The sequence below is a fragment of the Phoenix dactylifera genome, chromosome 2, assembly GCF_051530095.1.
Source record: "Phoenix dactylifera cultivar Ajwa chromosome 2, Ajwa_hap1_PhDact_Kaust_v1.1, whole genome shotgun sequence".
Taxonomy (NCBI): domain Eukaryota; kingdom Viridiplantae; phylum Streptophyta; class Magnoliopsida; order Arecales; family Arecaceae; genus Phoenix; species Phoenix dactylifera.
The window spans coordinates 32,336,967-32,358,130 of record NC_143191.1 but is presented as its reverse complement, the minus strand read 5'-3'; the positions used below and the strand labels follow the sequence as shown (position 1 = coordinate 32,358,130).

At 40.0% G+C, this 21,164-nt stretch overlaps 1 protein-coding gene across 10 annotated transcripts in view; it reads right to left on the bottom strand.

Annotated features, from left to right (window-relative positions):
* Positions 1–21,164, bottom strand: part of SWEETIE (HEAT repeat-containing protein) — a 68,952-nt gene that overhangs the window by 18,797 nt on the left and 28,991 nt on the right. For all 10 annotated transcript variants that reach the window (XR_015975327.2, XR_015975326.2, XR_015975324.2 and 7 more), the window contains 8 exons: positions 13,877–14,033; positions 10,508–10,657; positions 10,219–10,268; positions 9,933–10,032; positions 9,786–9,842; positions 6,310–6,377; positions 3,556–3,649; positions 1,334–1,563 (listed from right to left, as the gene is read on the bottom strand). Coding sequence is in view for 6 of the 10 variants with exons in the window: in XM_008803802.5 (XP_008802024.2) it covers positions 1,334–1,563; positions 3,556–3,649; positions 6,310–6,377; positions 9,786–9,842; positions 9,933–10,032; positions 10,219–10,268; positions 10,508–10,657; positions 13,877–14,033 (906 nt within the window). In the remaining 4 variants the exon portion in view is untranslated. The remainder of the gene's footprint in view (positions 1–1,333; positions 1,564–3,555; positions 3,650–6,309; positions 6,378–9,785; positions 9,843–9,932; positions 10,033–10,218; positions 10,269–10,507; positions 10,658–13,876; positions 14,034–21,164) is intronic.

Below are 21,164 nucleotides of genomic sequence, written 5' to 3'. Positions count from 1 at the left end.
CATACCTTGCCAGTCCCTAATCAGTACAATAACTGGTACCAAAACAGTGGACCTTGATCTTGACAAAATAAACTTGAATATTGTAAAATGATTAGAATTAAGCATTTCATTTCATTTTAATTAAATGTAAGATTCACCATACAAAATGATCAATTAATGGTTCTATATTGAACAAAAAATATATTTTGATTAAAAAAGATACCTAATTCAAGATAGTTGAAACTTGAAAGCATTAGGCAACAATGACAGAAACAAGATTTTGAAGCAAGTAATATATCAACCGGGGTACCCTAGCTACTAAGGCTGCCTTTGGTAGGGAAACAAGAAAGAACGAAAGCCATTTAACACAGTTCAAGGTTCGCCTTCTCGATACCGGTACCCCGTACCGATACCATCCTATTTCAATGTCAGTATACGATACAATACAAGACGGCGAGGCATACCAAGTATCAATACGGTATAAGACTGCATACCGGTTTGATACCGGTATGCTATTGCCCGGTACAGTACGGTACCGACCAGTACGACAGATCTCAACACAGATATTCCATCCTTTTGCAAGTAAACACTCATTTAAGCACCTGAATAAGATCACCTTTCAAAAAGGTGGAATAACTATTGCTGAAGCTGAAGATATCGTACAGTATTTCTGTAGCTCACCTTTTCTCCTCCTATCTCAATTACTGCACTTAACTTGGGAACAATTTACTTCTATGAGCAAGTGGAATAGTTTAGCCCCCCTTTTTCTCCTCCAACTTACTCCATTTATCACAAATCTCTATTCTCAAACCAAACACAACCAATGGTGTTAGTTGATAATATTGCTTATAAAACTCACAATCATAGAATTGCAGGCAACCATCCAAGATTCCCTAGACTTGAAAATCATCTGGACAAATAAGAATAAGGCAAGGCTTAAAAATAAAAAACTACAAATTTTTGAGGCACAAATTTTAAGCCTAAGGGCCAAAACAAAACACATTGAAGACCGATATGTGATATTCATTAAAATATTAGCAGCAATGATTTGCAGATGACAAGGCATTTCCCCCTTTAACTCCAAAGACTGTATATAGCAAAGAATTAAATTGATATAGGTAGATAAGTTTTCATTCTAAATGAGGGCATGTTTGTGGGCCCGTGTCAATAAGTTTTACACTTAAAATGAGCAATATCTTCATAAAAAATTCTCTATACATATAATTGAAGCACTCAAAACAAAATTCATTTTAATACTACTAAAGATGTAAAGAAAAGCACAAAAATAAAGAGCAAAAAACAGTCAAAGCAAAAGTTTAAAAAGATGCTGGCTAAACAATTGGGAACCACATACTCTGCAGCAAAAATTCTGGTTCGGTATCTGAGATGTTTTCCTCTTTTAGTATCAGCTCTGGAAGCAGAAACAGAACCTTGCATCTGTTCTCCTTTTGAGCCAGCAATCATGTCTTCATCATCATATCCATAATGTAAATTTACATCATGTTCCAATGTACCATTTGAGTTTTCATTCCCTGAACTCAAATTGCTCTCAGCAGCATTGCTTCCTGTTGATGTTGCAAGAACCTGGGCAGCAGCAATATGTCATACAACCGAACCAAGTGTTTGGAAGATATGCGAATTGGATAAATTCTAAATTGTTTTATCCTAGATGGTACTTGCAAATTTGAGTTCTCCAGTATTGCAGAATAGACCCTCTAAAGTCTATAAAACCCTAGAAGACTGCAATGGAAGTAAACATTTTACCAACTTTTGAGTTTGAGCATTACTTCAAATGAGAAACTGCCTAAAAGAAAAAAACCAAAATTATATAAGGCATATACATAAAAACAAGAAAGGCATCACTAAGTTGGATCATCTTATGGTTCTAAAAGCACCGAAACCGGGTAGTAAGACTGGTATCGTAACGTTCTGGCACAAAATCGGCATCGGTATGGGTGCTAGGATACCAAAGCAGCTGTATCAGTACATACCAAGTGTACCTATCTATAACGGTGCACATCGATACTAACATACAAGTCGTACCAGTTGATACTGATGCTTTTTCAATTTCTTTGGAAGATGTTAATTTCGTGTACCAATACCGACCCTTTTGATGGAGAAACAGTACAGGATTTAGTATCGGTATTTAAAACCTTGCTTCATCCATTCTAAATGGTTCATTCCTAGAATTCTATAGTTAACCTTCATCAAAATCTCAAACAGCAAAAAAAAAGAAGTATGAGAACTTAACTGACTTCTTGTTTCCCATCAACAGAGTTTAGGGCAAGCAAGAGAGTCCATTCAAAGATAATAAGTAAAATAGAAAAAGTGAAGGAAAAAATAAAAATAAAACTAAATATTACCAGAATAATCATGCGGATATTAAAAATGACAAATATAATAAATAGAAAATTTAACAAACGAAATGGATAATGTACTCCAAAGTCCATACCTCACACTTACAAGAAAAAATTAGAAACTCTGCGCGAAGAGATCATAATATGATAAAAGTTGGCACCATTCTTATTAAGGCTTTCTTGACCTCCAAGAGTCAATAAATGAATATTACTTGGTGTTTAAAGTTGAGGATTGAAAATAGTTCCTAGTCTAGGCATGTATATGCTAGATAGTTTATTTGAACTAATAACTAAAACTTCTTTCCATTATAAATTTCTTCTTTCTTGACCCTTCAACACAGATAGAAGCATCTCACCTTTCTAGGTTGCCTATGACCTGAAATCAAGTCCTAGAGCAAGGAATTGGAAATCTTATTAAATTTAAGAAGTGGCTAGAAACATTCACAGAAAATATAATATACCTACAAAAAATTTTCAAATTTGGATGTTGCCACAAAAGAAGCCCACATGATATGTAGAGACCCATAAAAGGATAAATGGAGCAAACAAACATTTAGTTCAACAAAATCAAGCAGCAATAAAAGATGTTTATTTGGAGAGGAGGCTAGAAAATCTAGAAAGCAGCATGGGGACAGGAGCAAGATTTTTTGAGAAGGGTTTGCCATCCTAATTCAGCAAGTATGTCCAAATCATTTCAACCAGTTGTCTATTACTTTGTCCGTAAGTAAACACCCTGTCACCTTCTATGCCTCCCCTTAGATATTGATTCCTCACTTCCAAGTTTTAACATATTCAAATTGTCGATCATTTGCTATGTCCATCTTATTAGCTAAAGGCCTCTATTTCCCAACACAGTGAATTATACAACATATAAGGCCTGCCTTACTCTTGTTTCATGAGATCCTATTTAAAGTGACAACCATGAAAGGACTGCGACTCTTTATGCACTCAGCTCTCGTCCATATACACAGTCACAACTTTACAATACAAGCTTAGGAACCAAAAGGTTTTGTTGGAACTTACTTACATGGAACAGGATTTAATGTGAATTGGTATATTTTAGGATAACAAATCTGCTTGAGCGATACATAGAGAAGTAAAACTTAATATTACTTTTTAATCTAAGATTTTTATTGACTATAATTATGTTTAGTCAAGTAAGAAAACATCAAAGTAATATGATTTAGAATTTGAAGTTATAACAGGATAAGAAGCATACCAATTTACGAAATATTGCCAACCAACGTGATGGACATAGAGGACATGATGCATAAAACAACCGAGTAATTGTTGCACGAACCAAACTTCCAATCCTGGCAGATATAACATTAAAGTTGTGAGTTCCTTTATACCTGATCCACAGTTATTATTATCATACAACATTTAGTTGTAATTCTCAACAACTTCACAAGAGTGCAACATGCAAATATCTTAGTGATTTTATGCTATATATGACAAGCTAAGCTAGAATTTTTTGCTGAGCCATATGTATGAAATAGTGAAATATTAGATTGATTTCTTGACCACCGTGTAACAATTGAACTTTACTATTGAAATGCATTAACTCCATAGAATCTCAAGTAATTATGAACAGAAATATAGATAATGTAAAACCACTATACAGGTTGATATATAGTGATCTTTTACAAATATACTCCTCTTCTGTTTCATATTGTTGCAACTGTCAAGAGACCAGAATCCGCATTGAAAAGCCCAAATAAAAGCCCGACATGCATTATGGATATAGCCTAATCACCTGGACCTTGGTTGTCTGAAGCAGGAGTGGATGTGGGAACAGATTCCAGTGCAAATATGAGAATGTGGATCCCTTATTCTCTCAAAAAGAAAAATAGAAAAAAAGGACTTAGAAAGAAGTTGCAAGCAAGTTTCTTAAAAGATTCCGAAGCACATGGGGCATCCTAGTGAAAGTTTCCTGTTATCAAGGTTTCTTAGAAGTCCGGGTGATTCAAGTGCAGGGGCACTTGGACTCAAACTTTGACTCAGGCGTCAAATTCTAATTACAGACAGAGACCAGGACCTAGACTCAAACATTAAAAATTAGATTTATACATGGAACCAATATTCACAAGTCAGACCATGGCATGCACTTACATCAGTTCAGCCCAAGTCCAGCTCATTTAAGGGTAGAAACAAACCAAACATGAGCCAAGACAGGCCAGGTGTAGCTCAGCCCATTTTATAATCGAGCTGAGCTCGAGCTAGCTTTTTTAATTTTGAGCCAAGCTTGCGCCGTTCAGGAACAGCATTTTTTAAGACACATAAAAGTTTAAATTGATCATCAGAGGCTTTCATTTATGTAGTTTAGAGTAAATCCTGATTATATTTAATCTTATAGATGGAAAACATTCTATTCTACATAACATATACTGATTTATAATAAATAAGTGTACAAAAAATTCGTTGTAATTATCTAATAGATAATAATTAAAATATGTAATCTATATTAGTATTTTGAGATAATTTGAGTAGCGCTTGAGCCAGCTAAGCCTAGCTCTAGCTTGGCTCATTTCTTAACCGAGCGAGCGAACTCAAGCTAGCTTACGAACGGCTTGCTCAATTGCCAGCAGTAAGGCCATTTACATACTACTCAAGAGTCAAGACTAACACATGTATGCATACAGTCAAGTCCTAACCTTTTATTTTCTCAATAAAATACAAGTAGTGTAAGGAGACTCAAGAACTTATTCATGTTCATATGATTAACAATATATACTAAATAATGTTCATAACAACTTCATAAATCAGGATTAGGGATTTACATTTTTATACCTGCATGTGCACGTGTTAATTTTTAATAAAATGATATACTTGTTTAACAGATTTCTGTCACACTTGAAAATTGTGGAGTTTAGTAGGCTAATATGTCAGCTTTGATCTAGTGATGTCAAAATCACAGATCTAGTAGGCAAATAGGTATAAAACATTATATCATCTACAAAGCACAGTATTGCTAAAATCACTAACTAGGTGCCTATGCTGTCCACCTAGGTGCTTAGGGGAGGGACAATCTGCCCGGGCGATACCCAACTAGCCACTATTTTACTAAATAAGCATACTGTGAACCTTTATCTTATTTTCACAGGTGTGACTGAAATTAACTATTTTAAAAATTGCAAGTGAAAAATAACATACATTATCAGTTAACTTTCAATCCCTAACCTCATCCACCCTCTCACCCAGCCCAAAACCTTCCCCTCCCTCATTTCCTCACCACTGCCAATCTTCCGACTATGACCCACCCCTCTGGCAGCCCACCAACAGCCATGTACCATTCTAGAAGGCCTCTGATAGCAGGCTGGCAGCCATTTTGGTCTTCATATGTCCTCTTCTCCCTTCCTCTTCTACCCCTTCTTCTATCTTCCACTTCGCTTCTCGTATTCTTCTTCTTCCCCAATCATTCCATTTCATTCTCTTATGGCTTCTCTTCTTCCCCTTCCTCTTTTTAAAAAAATCATTCCATTTCTTCCTTTTCTTCCTATTCACAAATTTTCTTCCCCTCTGAATATTTTTTTACCTCTTTGTTTTTTGTCTCTTTCTCTGATTTTTTTCTTTGTATTCAATTTTCCCCTCTGTACTCTCTTGTTTTTCCTCTTTTAAAACTTTTTTTGTTTTCTCAACCCACTGTAACTTCTGTTGACTTTTAAAATTTGCTTCTGCTATTACTTAAGGATGAAGCCATTCCTTGAATTTGATTAATTTTAGTTCCAATTATCCTAGAATTGTTTATTTGGGTATTTGTATGTATCATTGGGTGGTGCATGTATGAGGGTGTTGACCTTTTATAGGTTCTTCTGCCTTTTTTAGATTTGGACCATCTAAGTCATTAGGTGTGTAGGCAGTCAAGAATCTCCGCAAACTAGTCAGGCAGTAGGAATGCACTTATCAAAACAACTTAGCTCCATAGATATTCACGAGACATATCTCAGAGATAGAGTGCTAGAGAGTAACATACTCAGAGTCAGTTTCCTCATCAAGCATGCTGAACAAATTTTCTTCAATATTTTCATCAATCATCGCAAGCTGTCAAAACAATGCAACACCAGATGATTTTAAGGACAAGTGCAACAAATTTTATAGATGTAACACGTCTAAAAGAAAAGCACAAAGTATTGCATACTATCTATACGATCATTATTTATTTAAAAAGAACATAGAAACTAGCATTAGCGAGGAACAAGGTTCAATTATCTTGGTACCAAATGAAGTAAGGTTGCAATAACACTTTTCTTTTTTCTTTTTCTTTTTATTTTTCTTTTCAAGTAATCCTTTGGTTACTGATATGGCACTTTGCGCCCAATGAGCTCATATCTATTTAGTAAAACAAAGATTGTCAAATGAGCAAGCTGTTCACGAGCGCCTCATGTTTGGTTCAAGAGTGGCTCGAGTTCGGCTTTCTCAAATAGAACAAGAACTAATCAGCTTGAACAAAGTTAAAAAAAATATTAATAAGTAAATCATTAATATAGACAGGTACTAAATTATTTTAGTTATTATTTGTAGTAAAAACTTATATCTATTTATTAAAATTAACATAATTTCCAGGGAAATGGATGTATTTCAACTATAAGATTGAGATTTTACCAATAATAATTAGCTCAAAGTATAATGTACAAAGTCTATATGGACCTTAAGTTCTCCTAGCATGCCCTAAATAACATTCATGAGCAACTTGAGCTCAGCTCAAAAGCAAATGAGCTAAGCTCACAACACAACCTGAGCTTGAGCCACCCCCAGTTGACTTTGGCTTGTTTAGATTTTCTAGGTACAGCCAATGGATGTTATCATACTGAAAATAGCCAAAAGGTTTGAGATATGCTTTAACCGATCAAATGTTATAAAATCATCAAACAAAATAACCCTTAGCCTTCAAAACTTCAAATAATATCCTATCAAATGGCTTTTAAGTGCTATGATTGGAACAAAATCGTAGAGTGGCATGCACTAAAAGATATCTGACGATCAATAGAAGAAATTTGCCAGACCATCGACTATATCTCAAATAGCTTACCGGTTTCCCAATAATGACAATGTACCGTACAACTGAATTCTCCAAGCCTTATTGAGACAAGTTCCACGGACGTCCTTTGGTAGTCTTTTGAGTTTCTACTCCCTTTTTTAGGTTTAAAATACTTAAAGAATACGCCATATATCTTCTTTTAAGTGCTGTCAGAGTCCCTTAGTGAGTTAGCTCTCACAATTTTCAGGCAATTGTTCTCCCTATTCAGATCAATATGGCACCTCTGTTCAGGAAATATGAAGCTTAAGCAACTCACAGAAGAGAGAAAACAGTGATGGCATATCGTTACTCATTGAGCCACAGCGGGAGGGGGCATAGCAAAGAGATTAGTACCTAATTACAAGTGGAAGGATGAAGCAGATCTCCAATATTGGTTGTCAACATGACATCAATCCTCGTTGAGCATGAATTGTTGGCCAAGACAACCATAGGAAGGCAGGCCAAGGACAAAACCTAGAAGTCAAACTGGTGGGTAAGGTGAACTATCTTATTTTCCAAGCTTTAAGCTCCAGCAACTCTTCATGATTTTTACAGATTTGGAAAGAGGCAATATAGCAGAATTCTCACAAGGTTCAGTGAAGAGATATGTTCGTCCCTAAGTCACATATTATCAGCCAAAGAAAAATTGCAACACAATCCAAAGTTGAAATTTAATGATAAGCCACTCAACAATGAGTTTACATTTTTTTCCTCATTTTAAGTCAAGACATTAGCCACTAAGTAGAACTAGAATGCTGCTGATTGTTTAAGTCTCTTCAAAGAATAAATTACAAGTGAGTTGGTTTTTTATTTCAATAAAGTTCCTGGTCCCATGGAAACTAAATTCTTGATGGTTGCTCTAAAGAATTGAGTCATATGAATCTCTCGCTTCACATGCAAGTTCTTTTAATTCCATGTAAAGATGCCAGGGCTTTTTATGACGGTGAAACTGTCAATTGTTCAAAACAATGAAATGTGTTTTAGTTCATCAGCTGAGATGAGAGCTCTCGAATGGCCCTTATGCTATACAATGACAAACTGTATTTCATATCTTATCGTCTTGTTATTTCTTATGTTAGCATCTTGGGTTTAAAGTAAACACTCAACGTGTTAATCAAGATAATTTGTTGCATAACTACTATTCTTAGTATAAAGAGAATGCAACAAAATTACCAGTAGTTCATGTTATGACCTGGGAAACTTACAGAATGATGGCAACTTCAATGCATTTTGAGAAACACAAATAAGTAAACATAAATGACAAATAAGTTTTATCTATTTGGGATCGTTCCTCTTTCAAAGCCAGTGGCAAGTAAAACAACACTTTAATTGAACTTAGCAAGCCTTATCTTGAGCCAAAAATGATGGAATAGGTTAGTCATTAAAGTTTAACCTATCATATTGCACCCTGCTACATTGTACTGTCACTACTGTGAACCATGTCAGAACCTGAATGCTGGCAAGAGACATACTATGTACTTCAGGAGATACTTCTTAGATCCAAATACTCTTAGTTCCTTTTTTTATTCTTCCCTACTGCAGAATTGTGACTGGGATTGCTGATATCACAGCTATTCATACCAAGGAACTCAGTTTTTTCCAATACATATCTGGTAAGCATATTGCATTGGACTTCCTTAGCAAAATATGCAATAAACACACAACACCAAAAAATAAATAGCAACCACTACTGACCCTTATCAAATAATGTTTCGACCACAACCTAATCATAGCCAGTTGGTTATTTAATAAATGTCCTTTAAATTACTATGTATTCTTTCAAGCTATCCTCAATATTTAGATGACCATTTTCCATTGATTTAAAGTTATTTCCTACATTTATCTTCCCTTCCTATTCAAGTGTCACTTACTGAACCCTGTTCTAGAAGTGGCAGCCATGACATTTATAATGAAGTACATGTGTTTTCAGTAATGTTAATGAAATTCAATAGTGTTTATTGGGGAGGATCCATTGAGTTTGCCCTGTCTCAAAGGACCACATATGTCTTCAGTAGATTCTGGGATGGTTAATCAAAACCTCAAGTTTTTCATAATATTCTATTACCGAGGAAAAAGTTCAGCATTATCTTTGAGAATCTCTAGAGTGTGTAAGCAAATGCTTATAGAATTTTGTATCCTCCTTTTTATATGGGTGCTAAAGTGTTGGAATGGTGCTAGTCCCTTGGTAAGTCATTACCTTAGGACAGAATTAAGCAGCACTTAAACAGAAAAAACAGAGAGGCTGATTTTGTCTGGATCATGACAAGCTCCAGTCTCACGTAAACCTATTGACAGTGACAACTGAAAACTGAATGCTAATGACATCAGTTTAATGTCGCATTATAAACCTTACAATGTAAACAGTGAACAACTTGGTAGCAAAAAGTAGAAGGCGCAACAAAAAGTTATGCAAATATCTAAGAATGTCTTACCGGGTCCTTTTCAATTAGATGATGCAGCGTAGATACAGCAAGAGACCTAAGGCTTGGCTGTTGCAAAGAGGAATTAGCATGTCCCAAAGTTAAAATGGAAATAAACATAACTACTGAAATCATTTCAGCATTTTCATTCAGCAGCACCTGCCGTGAGGAGAGGGTTGGAAGAAGACTTTGAACATGAGAATGCACAGAAACAGCTTGTGGAGCAAAAAGAACAAGTTGCTGCGTGAACCTAACGGACCTGTAACATTATAATAGCATATTCTGCAGTTATAGATGAATTCTCAAAATATGAACCATCCTACTGCAATCAAAACTAATTGTGCAGTGAATAATGTATAAAAAAGGAAACAAGAAACCCAACCCACCCCTTCTGTCAAAGCAGATTTAAAAGAAATCTAACAGACTTTTTTAGATAGTAACGTACTCAAGAAGGGTTGATATCTCTTGGCAAGAGCTTATTTCCGCAATAACTGCCTGCATGGAAAATGCGTCAGTACAAAATAAACTAATAATGTAATATAAACTGCAAAAATGAAGAGTTTCGTAGCCTAGACCACTTCAGTCTAGAATCTCTAGATGCAATTGCTGCAAGAGAGAACAGGACCCCCCCCCCCCCCCCCACCGAAAAAAAAAAAACACACACACACACACACACACACACACACACACAGAAAAAAAATAAAAAGATGGCACTATCTCAAACAAAATCAAACCTTGCAACGAGAAAAGAAGGTACTCCCAGGGGCTAGCTCTGGCCCAAGAACAGCAACTATAGCATTGATAAGTCGCCCTATCTCCTGCCTAAGATCAACCAATCCATTCTCTTCTGACAAAAGAATGTCTATAGCAAGGAAAAGTGTTGCCTACATAACAGAGGAAAAAAATAGGAAAAATAAGAAGAAAAAACAAACCAAGACATGTGCTTACTAATCATGCAAACATACAAATGGATCATGACGCATGCGCAGCATGCTCCATGGCTAATAGAATACAATTAGTTCTAAAATTAGTAAGACATAAGGTAAAGCAGAAAAAGCTAGGAAGCCTTCGGAAATCTTTAGGGCTTGCTAGGATATTCCTACAAGATTGGCTGAAAATCATGTTAGATTCGCGGATTATGTCGTCCATTTAAGCATGGCCCTATATCAACCAAACACCACCCAGCCCAAATCCTGTGGATAGAAAAAAAATAAAGACTTTCATGGGTCTTTTTTTTCTTCTTGCAGCCCAAAAGCTAGGATCTGGGATGAGTTTGGACAAACTCTTAGAAAATGCAAGCTAGATGGGCCAACAGGCCCGATCCCTACATGATATTCAGTCCAATCCTATAAGAATATCCAAACAGACACTTTGACTGGAATCTATATAGAGAACAATATTTTAAGGGAAAGAACACACAAGATTGAGTTTGTCCCAGATCATCAATTTATCGTGAGAAATAGTTAAGCATTTTTTTTAATTGTGAAAAGGTGAAATGAGATATTCTCCAGATTTTAATTTTAGACCAAAAAAATGAACACAAGTGAGAAATAACATATCTAGCAACACATAACGATACTTGAAAAAGCTCTTGACTGGAGTCTCTGCAGATAGAGATTTACAGATATGGAGCTCCTACCAACTGCTACAAAATGAACAGATGTTCAGACTCTCCTGAGAACATCAACTTCTCTTCAGAAACCAAGAATGCCGAAAAATGCTACATCAAGGTTAGTTGGTACCGGGACCGTGCCGGTCGGCCTACTGGTTTGGTACAGGGTGAACTGGGCGGTACACCCTGGCTCGGTTTACCCTAATTCAATAGACCCTGATTCAAGCCTTTTGAGATATTAAATGAAGGGAGGCCCAATCAGTTCAAACAGTGAGAACCGAGCAATTCACACGCTATTTTTCGGAAAACAGTGCCAAACTATGCTAGTTCCGCGCCGATTTAGTTTGGTACAGGGTGAACCGGGCAGTTCGGCCCAATCTGGCAAACCATAAGCCACATTTTCGTTAACTATCTAAAAGAAGTACTATCTACATAAGTTTAGTTTTTAACCATTTCAATTTAGTCCAAAACAGATCCTAAATTGTATCAGTCTTGGTATTTTGGGAGTTTTGGCCAGTTCAAGCCAAAAGCAAAAGATTTCAGTTCCATTTTCATTTGCATGTTTTGCCCAAGTTTGAGCCACTATTTTGAGTTAAAAAAAGTATTAGGTAATTCATAGATGAAAATTCCACCTTTGAGAAGCGTTCTCAGATTAAACCTGAACCTTGTATGTTTCAGAAAAGTACAAGCAGTTCAGCGATAAGCTCCAGCAAAATTAAGAGAAAAGTAAGCTTTTTCAAGATCAAGGTTCACCGAACTAGTACCAAAGGCATAGTGGCTGGCGACCGGCTCGGCATGGTATGGTCCGTACTGTGTCGTTTCAAGGCGTTTCAAAACAGGGAGAGCCAAGGAGGGTAGGATTCGAACCCAAGTCATTGGTGTCCAGCACCCAGTGTTTCAAAAATAAAATTTATAATTTATTTTTTTAGCAAAAAGATGATATAAAAGAACTTGGCAATCAAAAGAAGTGAAGTTTGCTGTCTAAAAAAGTTGACTAGCACGGCAAAGCAAAAAAAAAAAAGAGCTTATTTCAATGATGATTCTAATTATTCTACACAAAAATACTCAGTTACTATGATAATTGACAAGAAACATAAAGAACTCTTACTTGGCAAGTTTTGGGTAGTTCGTACTAATGAAGCTGTCTCAGCCAGTTTTTTGTCCAATGAGACAAGGGATTACGATTATTAGACATAAATATGTGAAATTACAATTTGATATGAAGAGTTTATAGCTCATTAAATCATGTCTAAGATGTACATGTACGACTGTATGAAAGTATTGCACTATCTAATTTAGTGTATCCAACAACATATTCTAGAGAGTAGTACAATATGATACAAATATAATTGCTGAAGAACAGGAAATCCTCAAGGACAAGGGAAAGAGGGTACTTATTTTTGCAGCCTCAGAAGAAAGTACATGCTGCAGCATGCAATATGAAAGCATTTTATTATTTGTTCACACATAGCATCAATTCCTCATGCCATTTAAGAAATTTCCTCACAAGAAAAAATATAACGCTACCTTATGACTTTCATAGCTTTTGGATCAATATAACTTATAAACAGTTTACTGGAATCCTATCAAGGATAAGTTAGAAACTATCATATGAATTTGAAGTACTCATTTGGATATGTTCGAACATGTTGCAGTATTTGTAAGTTGTAACCATGCTTTCTTCAATTAGAGGGGATGATCATGTAAACTTATGTAGAAAACATACACAGATTATGCCTGCTAGGCATTTCTGCATTAACAATTGAGCTTTCAAACCTACCATTATCAATGTGTAATTTCAACTTGAATGTCAAATGTAAATAACAATTGTAACATTCATTTGATAATAAACCTGCAAAAGTTATAAAGCTTTTTCTTAATTAAATCTTTTCTTTACATATTTAAGCATTCTAGGTTTTGTCTAGAAGGTATGAAGACATATTTCTATTCTAGCCTAGTCCATATGCTGCCATATAATTAAGTTAATAAATCATGAAATAACACATAATAGTTACTTCCAGCATCTCTAGATTCGCTCGAACTTTCTGAGTATTTCTGATGGAAAAGTTTAAGAAAAAATCAACATTTACAAAGAACTCATGAAGGAGCAAAAGATAGAATCTTTACGACAAAAACGGAAGAATTCTTTCATTATGTGAACTAAAGTTCGCTATCTCGGTATCGGACCCCGTACCGATGCCACACTAAAACAGTGTCAGTACGGTACGAAATTTTTTTTGGTGTACCAATACTCGGTACACCACCCATACTGGATGCTTATTGTCTTTCCCCGTCTTTTAGGGGCCGTCGAGAGTAGTTCTCCTTCGGGAAGGAAGTGTCTAAATGGGCTTTTCACGGTACCAAACCAATATGATACGGTACACCCCATACCGCCTGGTTTGGGCTAGTACGGCGTACCTTGTGTGAAACCATATATTTGGAAAAGCACAACATTCTAATGAAATATTAACTGTCACAAACAACAACATACCTGAACTTGGGAGACATATGATAAACCAGCAGCTTCGATGGTCAATAGAAGAGCATGCAGAGCCCACAATTGTAGACTAGCATTTGGACTCTTAGCTAATGAAGAAAGTGAGCTCACGGTTGACGGCACTAGAGTAGACAATGCCATTCCTCCTGCACTGAATACCAAACATGACAAATAATTATCTTAACTCCGCACAAAATTATGGAATAAGTGGTCATAATAACACCAGAAAATTCTTGGGTATGGCTTGTTGGCAAGTTCTTTGGAAAGTTCTAGTCTAGCAAAAGAGGTTAAGATATACAAAGAACACAAGGTCCAGATCATCTCTATTACCAGCACCTTTTCTTGGTTTGCTGCCATTTATGTCATTTATGTTCAAAGAAGCATAAGCCCCTAATGAAGTAAAAGGGATTATTGGGGGGAAAAGTAAATTGTGTACTTAAACGCAGACATTTAGAGTAAGTGAAATCATAAGTGCAAACAAGCCCAAGCAACAATGCAAACTCGATGGCCTTTGATTTAACAATTACCATGCCAAAGGTATGAATTGAAAGAGCCGGTTTTGCCAATGGTAAGTATCCCTTGTGCATAATGGGACAACACCTTCAATATTTTGATAGTCATATAGCAAAATCTTTTCCATTGTCTGGAACCCTACAATCCAGTCCTTGGTCGAAGGTGACAAGCAACTTTGCATTATTTGATTGCGCAAAGTTGGAGAGCTCAGCTGTTAGAGCCAAGAGACCATACTGAGTTTACACTATGTTTGAGGATCTGCGGACCGGTGAACTCAAGAATCAATCTTGGTGATTCTGAAACCTTCACCCTCAAAAGAAAACAACTGACATACTGGGATTCACAGCCAAGCTAACATCAATACAAAATTTTTGATATATGGTACTTTGAATTTCTAATGATGCAGGAGGTTAGTGGATCAAGTCCTGTGAGATAATTGACCCATGTCTTGGAGAAGTCTGATGTCGTAATTGCTAAAGGGCTTTGTACTGTCAAGGAATTGAGGCTTCTTTCATTAACAATCGTAAAGGAAGAAAGGAATGTTACAGCTACTTAAGGGCTTTGTTTTGGCAAGCAATTGAACCCTCTGTTATTAAGGATGGTAAAGTAAGTAATTAAGAAAGGAAGGCTTATTAGCCGAGTTTCTTGTAGAAAAGGGACCCTTCTTCGGTTAGGTCTTAATGAAATAAGGATTTTTCTCTCGGCATAGTCTCCAAATACATTTTGAAGAAAGTAGCCAAGTATTTTTAAGGAAAGGATGAACTTGACTAAGCCTAGAGACATACTAAAGTTCCATCCCAAAAAGAAGATGACAAAACAAGATGACCTGGACAAGAGACATGGCTCATGATTTACTGCTTTACTGGCTTTATTTCTCGCCATTTTTATTTTATTTATTTATTTCCTAATTTCTCTCGTCAAAACTACGAAACTCAGAACTGCCAAAACCAGAACTTGGCAAGCTCAACCAAAAACGAGTTTTCAAACCTCGAGGCACATAGTTGGATCAAGAGATTATAACTGGACCTGGTGAGCATAGATCTTAAAAGATTGACCTCATAGAGTTTAGACCCTTCATAACTTTTTTTTTTTTTTTTTTTTTTTTGCTAAACGAAAAGGAGAAGGGGGGAGGAAGGGACAAGCCCACCCCCGCGTAGCAGCCCCGACCACTGGGCCCCCACCCCGCCAGGAGAATGTTCGATGCGGGGAGACCGAGTCGTGTGTTGGGCACCCCGACCTATTTTACTCATACCCTCCCCACCCGTGGGCCGGCTCAGTTACCCGACCCGACCCTCCGTGTGAGTACGTCACACCTGGCACCACCCAGGCTACCAGCCGACCAGTAGCGCTTCCAGACCCCGTGTCCAGGCATGGGGCATCCGGTCCCCAAATTTAATCGACGCCCGCGCGTTTCGAACCTGGAACCACTTGGTTGGAAGCAAACGCTCCGTTCCAACTGGGCTACCACCTTGGTGGTAGACCCTTCATAACTGCCAACAAGATATCTACATCCAACTGAAATAAAGATTCACATAATTTGAGTTCGTGCTGGATCTAAGGTTCGGGAGGATGGGAAACCCAGAGCAGCAAATCCAAGGGAAAAAGTGGACAAAAAGTGATATTGTAGGCTAGGCAACATTGAGTAAGGCTGTAAATGGGTCGGGTCAACCCGACCCATTTTGGAGGACCCGTGGGGCCAGGTCGGGTCCTAAAATTGGACCCGTTCCATTTTGGGGTCGGGTCTGGGTTTAATGAATTCAGACCCGACCCAACCCGACTCGATACGATCCGATTCGCTCCGACCCATTTAAAATTTAGATAATTTTGGATTTTCAATCCTACGACCCAATCTGACCCGAATCTCTAAAATTATTTGGGCCTGCGGGTTGTAGCCCACGAGGGTGTAAACACAAGTACTGAAGCCATGGATGGGTTGACCCAACCCGGATCCGAACCGGACACAAATTTTTTAGGTTAGGTCCGGGTTATACATGGACCCGACCCAACCAGAATGATCTATTGGGTCAAAATTATAGCGGTGGATCCAATCCGACCCGAGTCGAGTCTGGGTCCAAAATTAGGACCCAAACAAGAACCGGGTTGGATCGGAGTCACTCATGACCTGACCTGACGCGACCCATTTGCACCTCTAACATTGAGTTGTTCACAAACAATCTTTCTCAACCATGAAATTTGATCACAAATTCATGTTCCCATCACAAATCATAATCAAACCGAACAAGCCAAGCTCAAATAGCTCGGCTTCATATTGTTGCCGCTAGATCCGGACCAAGGTTAGAGCGCAGCTCAGACGGCCCTAAAGTCGGCTAGAGACGAGCTGAGCAGCTAGCCAAGGTGTCGGGCGCTGGTCACCTCCGAGGACAACCTGCAAGAAGATGCTTGCCGGAGAGTTTCCAGCAGAAGACCCTCCGATGCCTAAGTCAGAATAGAGAGGCAACAGTATGTTAGGGAGAAAAATTTCGGCAGTGTGATTCTGTTATCGTATAGTGTGTGTTCTTGCGTACCTGAGGTCCTCTGGATTGTCCCTTTATATAGGAGAGTCGATTTTGTCGTTACCTGGGTTGGCGTGCACCAGAGGTCAGGTGGCGGCAAGTAGTTCAGTCTCGGCATTGGGGGAGTACGGTACTGACCGTGCACCAAATATAGAGCTGTTGCAACGGTAAGTCACTGTCCTATCAGCCAATTACCAGAACTGTTAGTCCTTGTCGGCACGTGTTGACTGGTTCCTCGATTGGAGGCGAAGCTACTCACCTCAGTCAGTTGGCCCCCCAGCTGGGGCCGAAGTTGCCTGCCTCGATTTATACCGAGGTTGTCGAAGTCAATTTGGTCTGAGATCAAGGCGTCCAATATTTTTTCTATCACTTGCTCTCCACTTTTGAGGTCAAGTTGTATTCAAGTTCTGGGTTGGTCTTCTCAAAGCACTGCCAGATACGGGCTAACCCGAAGTGCCATTAATGCAGGGTTATTTTGAGGCATCATTACTACAGCAATCCTGGTGAATCGTCTACACCGTACCCCAAGCTAACACGTGGCTCAATCTACCCAGATAGCTGAATCAATGCTCTGATTAGGCTCGTTCGTGCCTCTATATAGGGATGGCTCCTTTTAGTTTATACTTCTTGCTTCATTTGCTCCACCGCCTGCATGCTCAAGTGTCCAGGCTCCTGGGTGATGCTCCGGCGAATCTCCATTTCTCCGGCACCAGCATCCTCTGTGCTCCTCCAGTTTCGGTGGTTATCTGTTCCTTAGCTGCTCGGCCTCTTCCTTTCGTCTTCTTCGCTTCGTCTTCCTCATCTTCTTCTTACCACCATGAGTAGAGCCGAGGTTAACGCCTTGAAGGAGAGTTGATTGTTCGACCACTCTTCTCAAGTTCGGCAGTCTTTACCTCTGAGTGAGGCTGAGCCCGAGGTTCGGTCGGGCCAGCTTGTGAGGTATCCGTCCTTATCTAAAAGAAAATGGACCTCATCTGAGCTCAGCATTTCATACCCTTCGAGTTCATCTTTGAGCTCGTCGATCCCGATGACCGGTTGACCAGCCCTCGTCCTTCTCGGCTCAGCCTGTATGAGGAGACTCTGAGGGCCGGACTGAGACTTCCTCTCCACCCCTTCTTTATCCAGCTGATGAGGTCTTACAGCCTCATCCTAACCCAACTGGTCCCAAACTCCTCGCAGGTCCTAGTTGGCTTTTTTTCTCTTTGCTTCCTTTGGAACATCCGAGCCTCGATTTTCCTCTTCTTAGGATGCTTCACTTTGAAGAGATATCCTCGAAACAACAAATGGTGGTATTTTTCTCCTCGAAAAGACCGCCAATTGCTCCGAGGTATTCCCTCTTCCATCCACGGATGGAAAGGAAGATTTTTTTGTTTCCTCCAAGAAGCTATGGCGATTTGAGACCGTATGGAGGACACCTCGAAGAGACTTGAATTCCCGAGGTTGTCTGGACACCATCAAATAACCTTGGATAGGCTTCTGCAATCTCAATCCAAGATTTCTGCCCTACAGGAGATGTTCAAGGAGACGCTGATCTATGCAGGACTAAGCCCTGCCGACCCCCAAGATAAGCTTCTCATGAACTTTTCCTAACTTTTCACCTTGTCACATTCCTTTCTGACTTTGTCCTCAGTTTTGCAGCTCTCGTCGCCATGAAGACCGACCTCATGTTGATCCGTCCAAGGAGAAAAATGAAAAAAAAGTCGGCCTCAACTACTGAGGACGAGACCCCCCAAAGGAAAAGGTCGAACGGAGAGTCCTCGGCTCCCAATGCCAAAGCTACCGCTAAGGTCGCCGTCGAGGCCTCGGTTCTTGAAGTCTCCCCCGACGTGTTCGTACCTCGAGGGGAGACCATAGAGCTCGACCCTGAGGTCGAGTTTGTACAACCGATCAGGTCGGCCCCACTGGAGGGGGCCTTCACCCAACCCTCCGCTGCCGCCACACCTCCAAGTCGATCATCTCTGGAGGCTCGTTTCCTGTCTCGGTCCATCCCGAGCTTGTCTGCCCATGCCTCCGGAGCCTACTTTCCAGAGTGGTCCGTCGAAGAGCCCGACTCGGCTCTAAAGTCCCCCGGGATAGCGAGGGAGTTGGTCCGAGCCAGGCAGCTCCAAGCCAATAGGGAGGTCGTGCGCTCCCGCAGCCCTGCCGAGTCTTCAGCGGAGACTTCACCTAGGTCATTTGAGTAAGCTTCTAACTTATAAATATTCATTAAGTCGTCCACTTCGGCAACTAACCCTTCTTTTCAGCATGCAATGGAGGCCGGCTACATGGATGAGACGATCACGATGCTTTCGAGGCGCAACTCGAAGCTCGGGGCGAGGGTGGAGGGCATCGAGTAGGCTAAGGAGGCCGTGGAGAGGGCAGAGGCCACCGAGGAGCGAGCCTAGCAGGTCGAAGAGAGGGCGAAGGCCCCCGAAGACAAAGTCGAGTTGGCGAAAACCCACGCCTCAATTGCACGGGCCCAGGTGATAAGGAGAGCCACCTGTTCGCGGCCAAGGAAGCCTTAAAAGTCGCCGAGTAGAAGATTGCGGAGCTTTCTACGAAGCTACTCTAGGCAGAGCCAAAGGCCAATAAGGCCCAGAAATTCGCAAGCCAAATAGAAAAAAAGTCAAAGGCACAAAAGCTCGTTGTCCAAGCTGAGCAGAAAGCTACCAGAGCGGTCGAAGAATACCGCACCTCAGAGAACTTCAAAAAGGAGACCTTGGAGAACGCGACCGATACCTTCAGAAAGGGCTTCGAGGAATGTCGAGCTCGAGCTCAGCGAGTCTTCCCAAGGTTGGACTTCTCTGACCTTGATGACGACGGCGATGGCGAAAGCGAGGGCGACGAAGGCGGCAACATTGGCGGTGATGGTAGAGGTGACGGCTTCGGCATCAGCAAAGATGGCGAGGTCAACGACAACGAAGGCATCGAGGGTAGGCGGAGTTGATCCGGAGGGATGCCCTCCTTGTCCTGGATCTTGGCCTCTACGTTGTGGATCATATTCGGAGACTCGACCTCCATGGTGATGGTTCTGTCGGTGAGGGTCTTCGTGCATCTTGCAAGATCGGATTGGAAACTCTTCTTTTCAACTGAAGAAAACTGGATACCTCAGCAGGTGATGGCGGCGACGGCAGTCGAGAAAGCGATGGTTGTGATGAGGGCGAAGTCGATGGCGACCACCTCAGCGGCGGTGAAGGTGGTGAAGGCGAGGAATGAAGTCCCGCCTTTCTATCTTTTTTCTTGTTTTTCTTTTCGCTCTGGTAAATGGATCTCAATGTACTTTTCTTTTTGTTCGGCCTCTACTGAGGTCAGTGTAAAAGTTCAAAACTAATGAAAGTGAAGGATTTCTCAAAGTACCTGACTTTAGTTTTTGTTCTTGTTGCTTGTTTTTTGTTTGAGTTCAGTTCGTCGCCCCAAGCTTCGACCTTTTGTTGTAACTCTTTTCATTCGGGCTCTGTCGAGTTTAATATATATACTAAAAAATAATGAAAAGTAAAATAATTTTCAAAGTACCTGACTTCGGCCTTTACTTGTGCTGTTCATCTCTTGGTTTAAGTTCGGGTCGTTGCGCCGAACTCTTTCTCGCGTGTTTAATTCTATCCAAGGAGGAGCTTCAGCCTATCCCGAGCTCCTCGAATGATCTTTTCAGAGTTCGGCTGCAAAGGAATTTCGAGTGAGCTCGGCTGAAGGTTCCGAGTCGGCCTGAGATGTCTCCTTAGTTGTTGATCTTCTTTTGACAATGGTCCCAGAGTTTTCGAGAGGGCTTGGCTTAAGGAGGCCCTAAGTCGGCCTGGGGTATCTCCTTTGTTGTTCTCTAGAGTCCTACTCCAAGAGATTTCGAGTGAACTCAGCTGAAGGAGGTGTCGTGTTGGCCCGAGACATCTCGTTAGTTCATCTCTGGACTATGGTCTCAGAGGACTTCCGAGTGAGCTTGGCTAAAGGAGATCTCGGGTCGGCTCGGAGTGCCTCCTTAGTTGTTCATCTCTAGACTATGGTTCTAGAGGAATTCCGAGTGGGCTCAGCTAAAGAAAATTTTGGGTTGGCCCAAGGTGTCTCCTTAGTTGTTCATCTCTGGACTATAGTCCTAGAGAAATTCTGAGTATGTTCGGCTGAAGGTCCCGAGTCAGCCTGGAGTGTCTCCTTAGTTGTTCATTTTTGGACCATGGTCCCGAAAAAATTCCGAGTGGGCTCGACTTGAGGAGGCCCAAGGGTGTCTCCTTTGTTGGCCATCTCTGGACTATCGTCCTAGAGGAATTCCGAGTGGGCTCGGCTTAAAG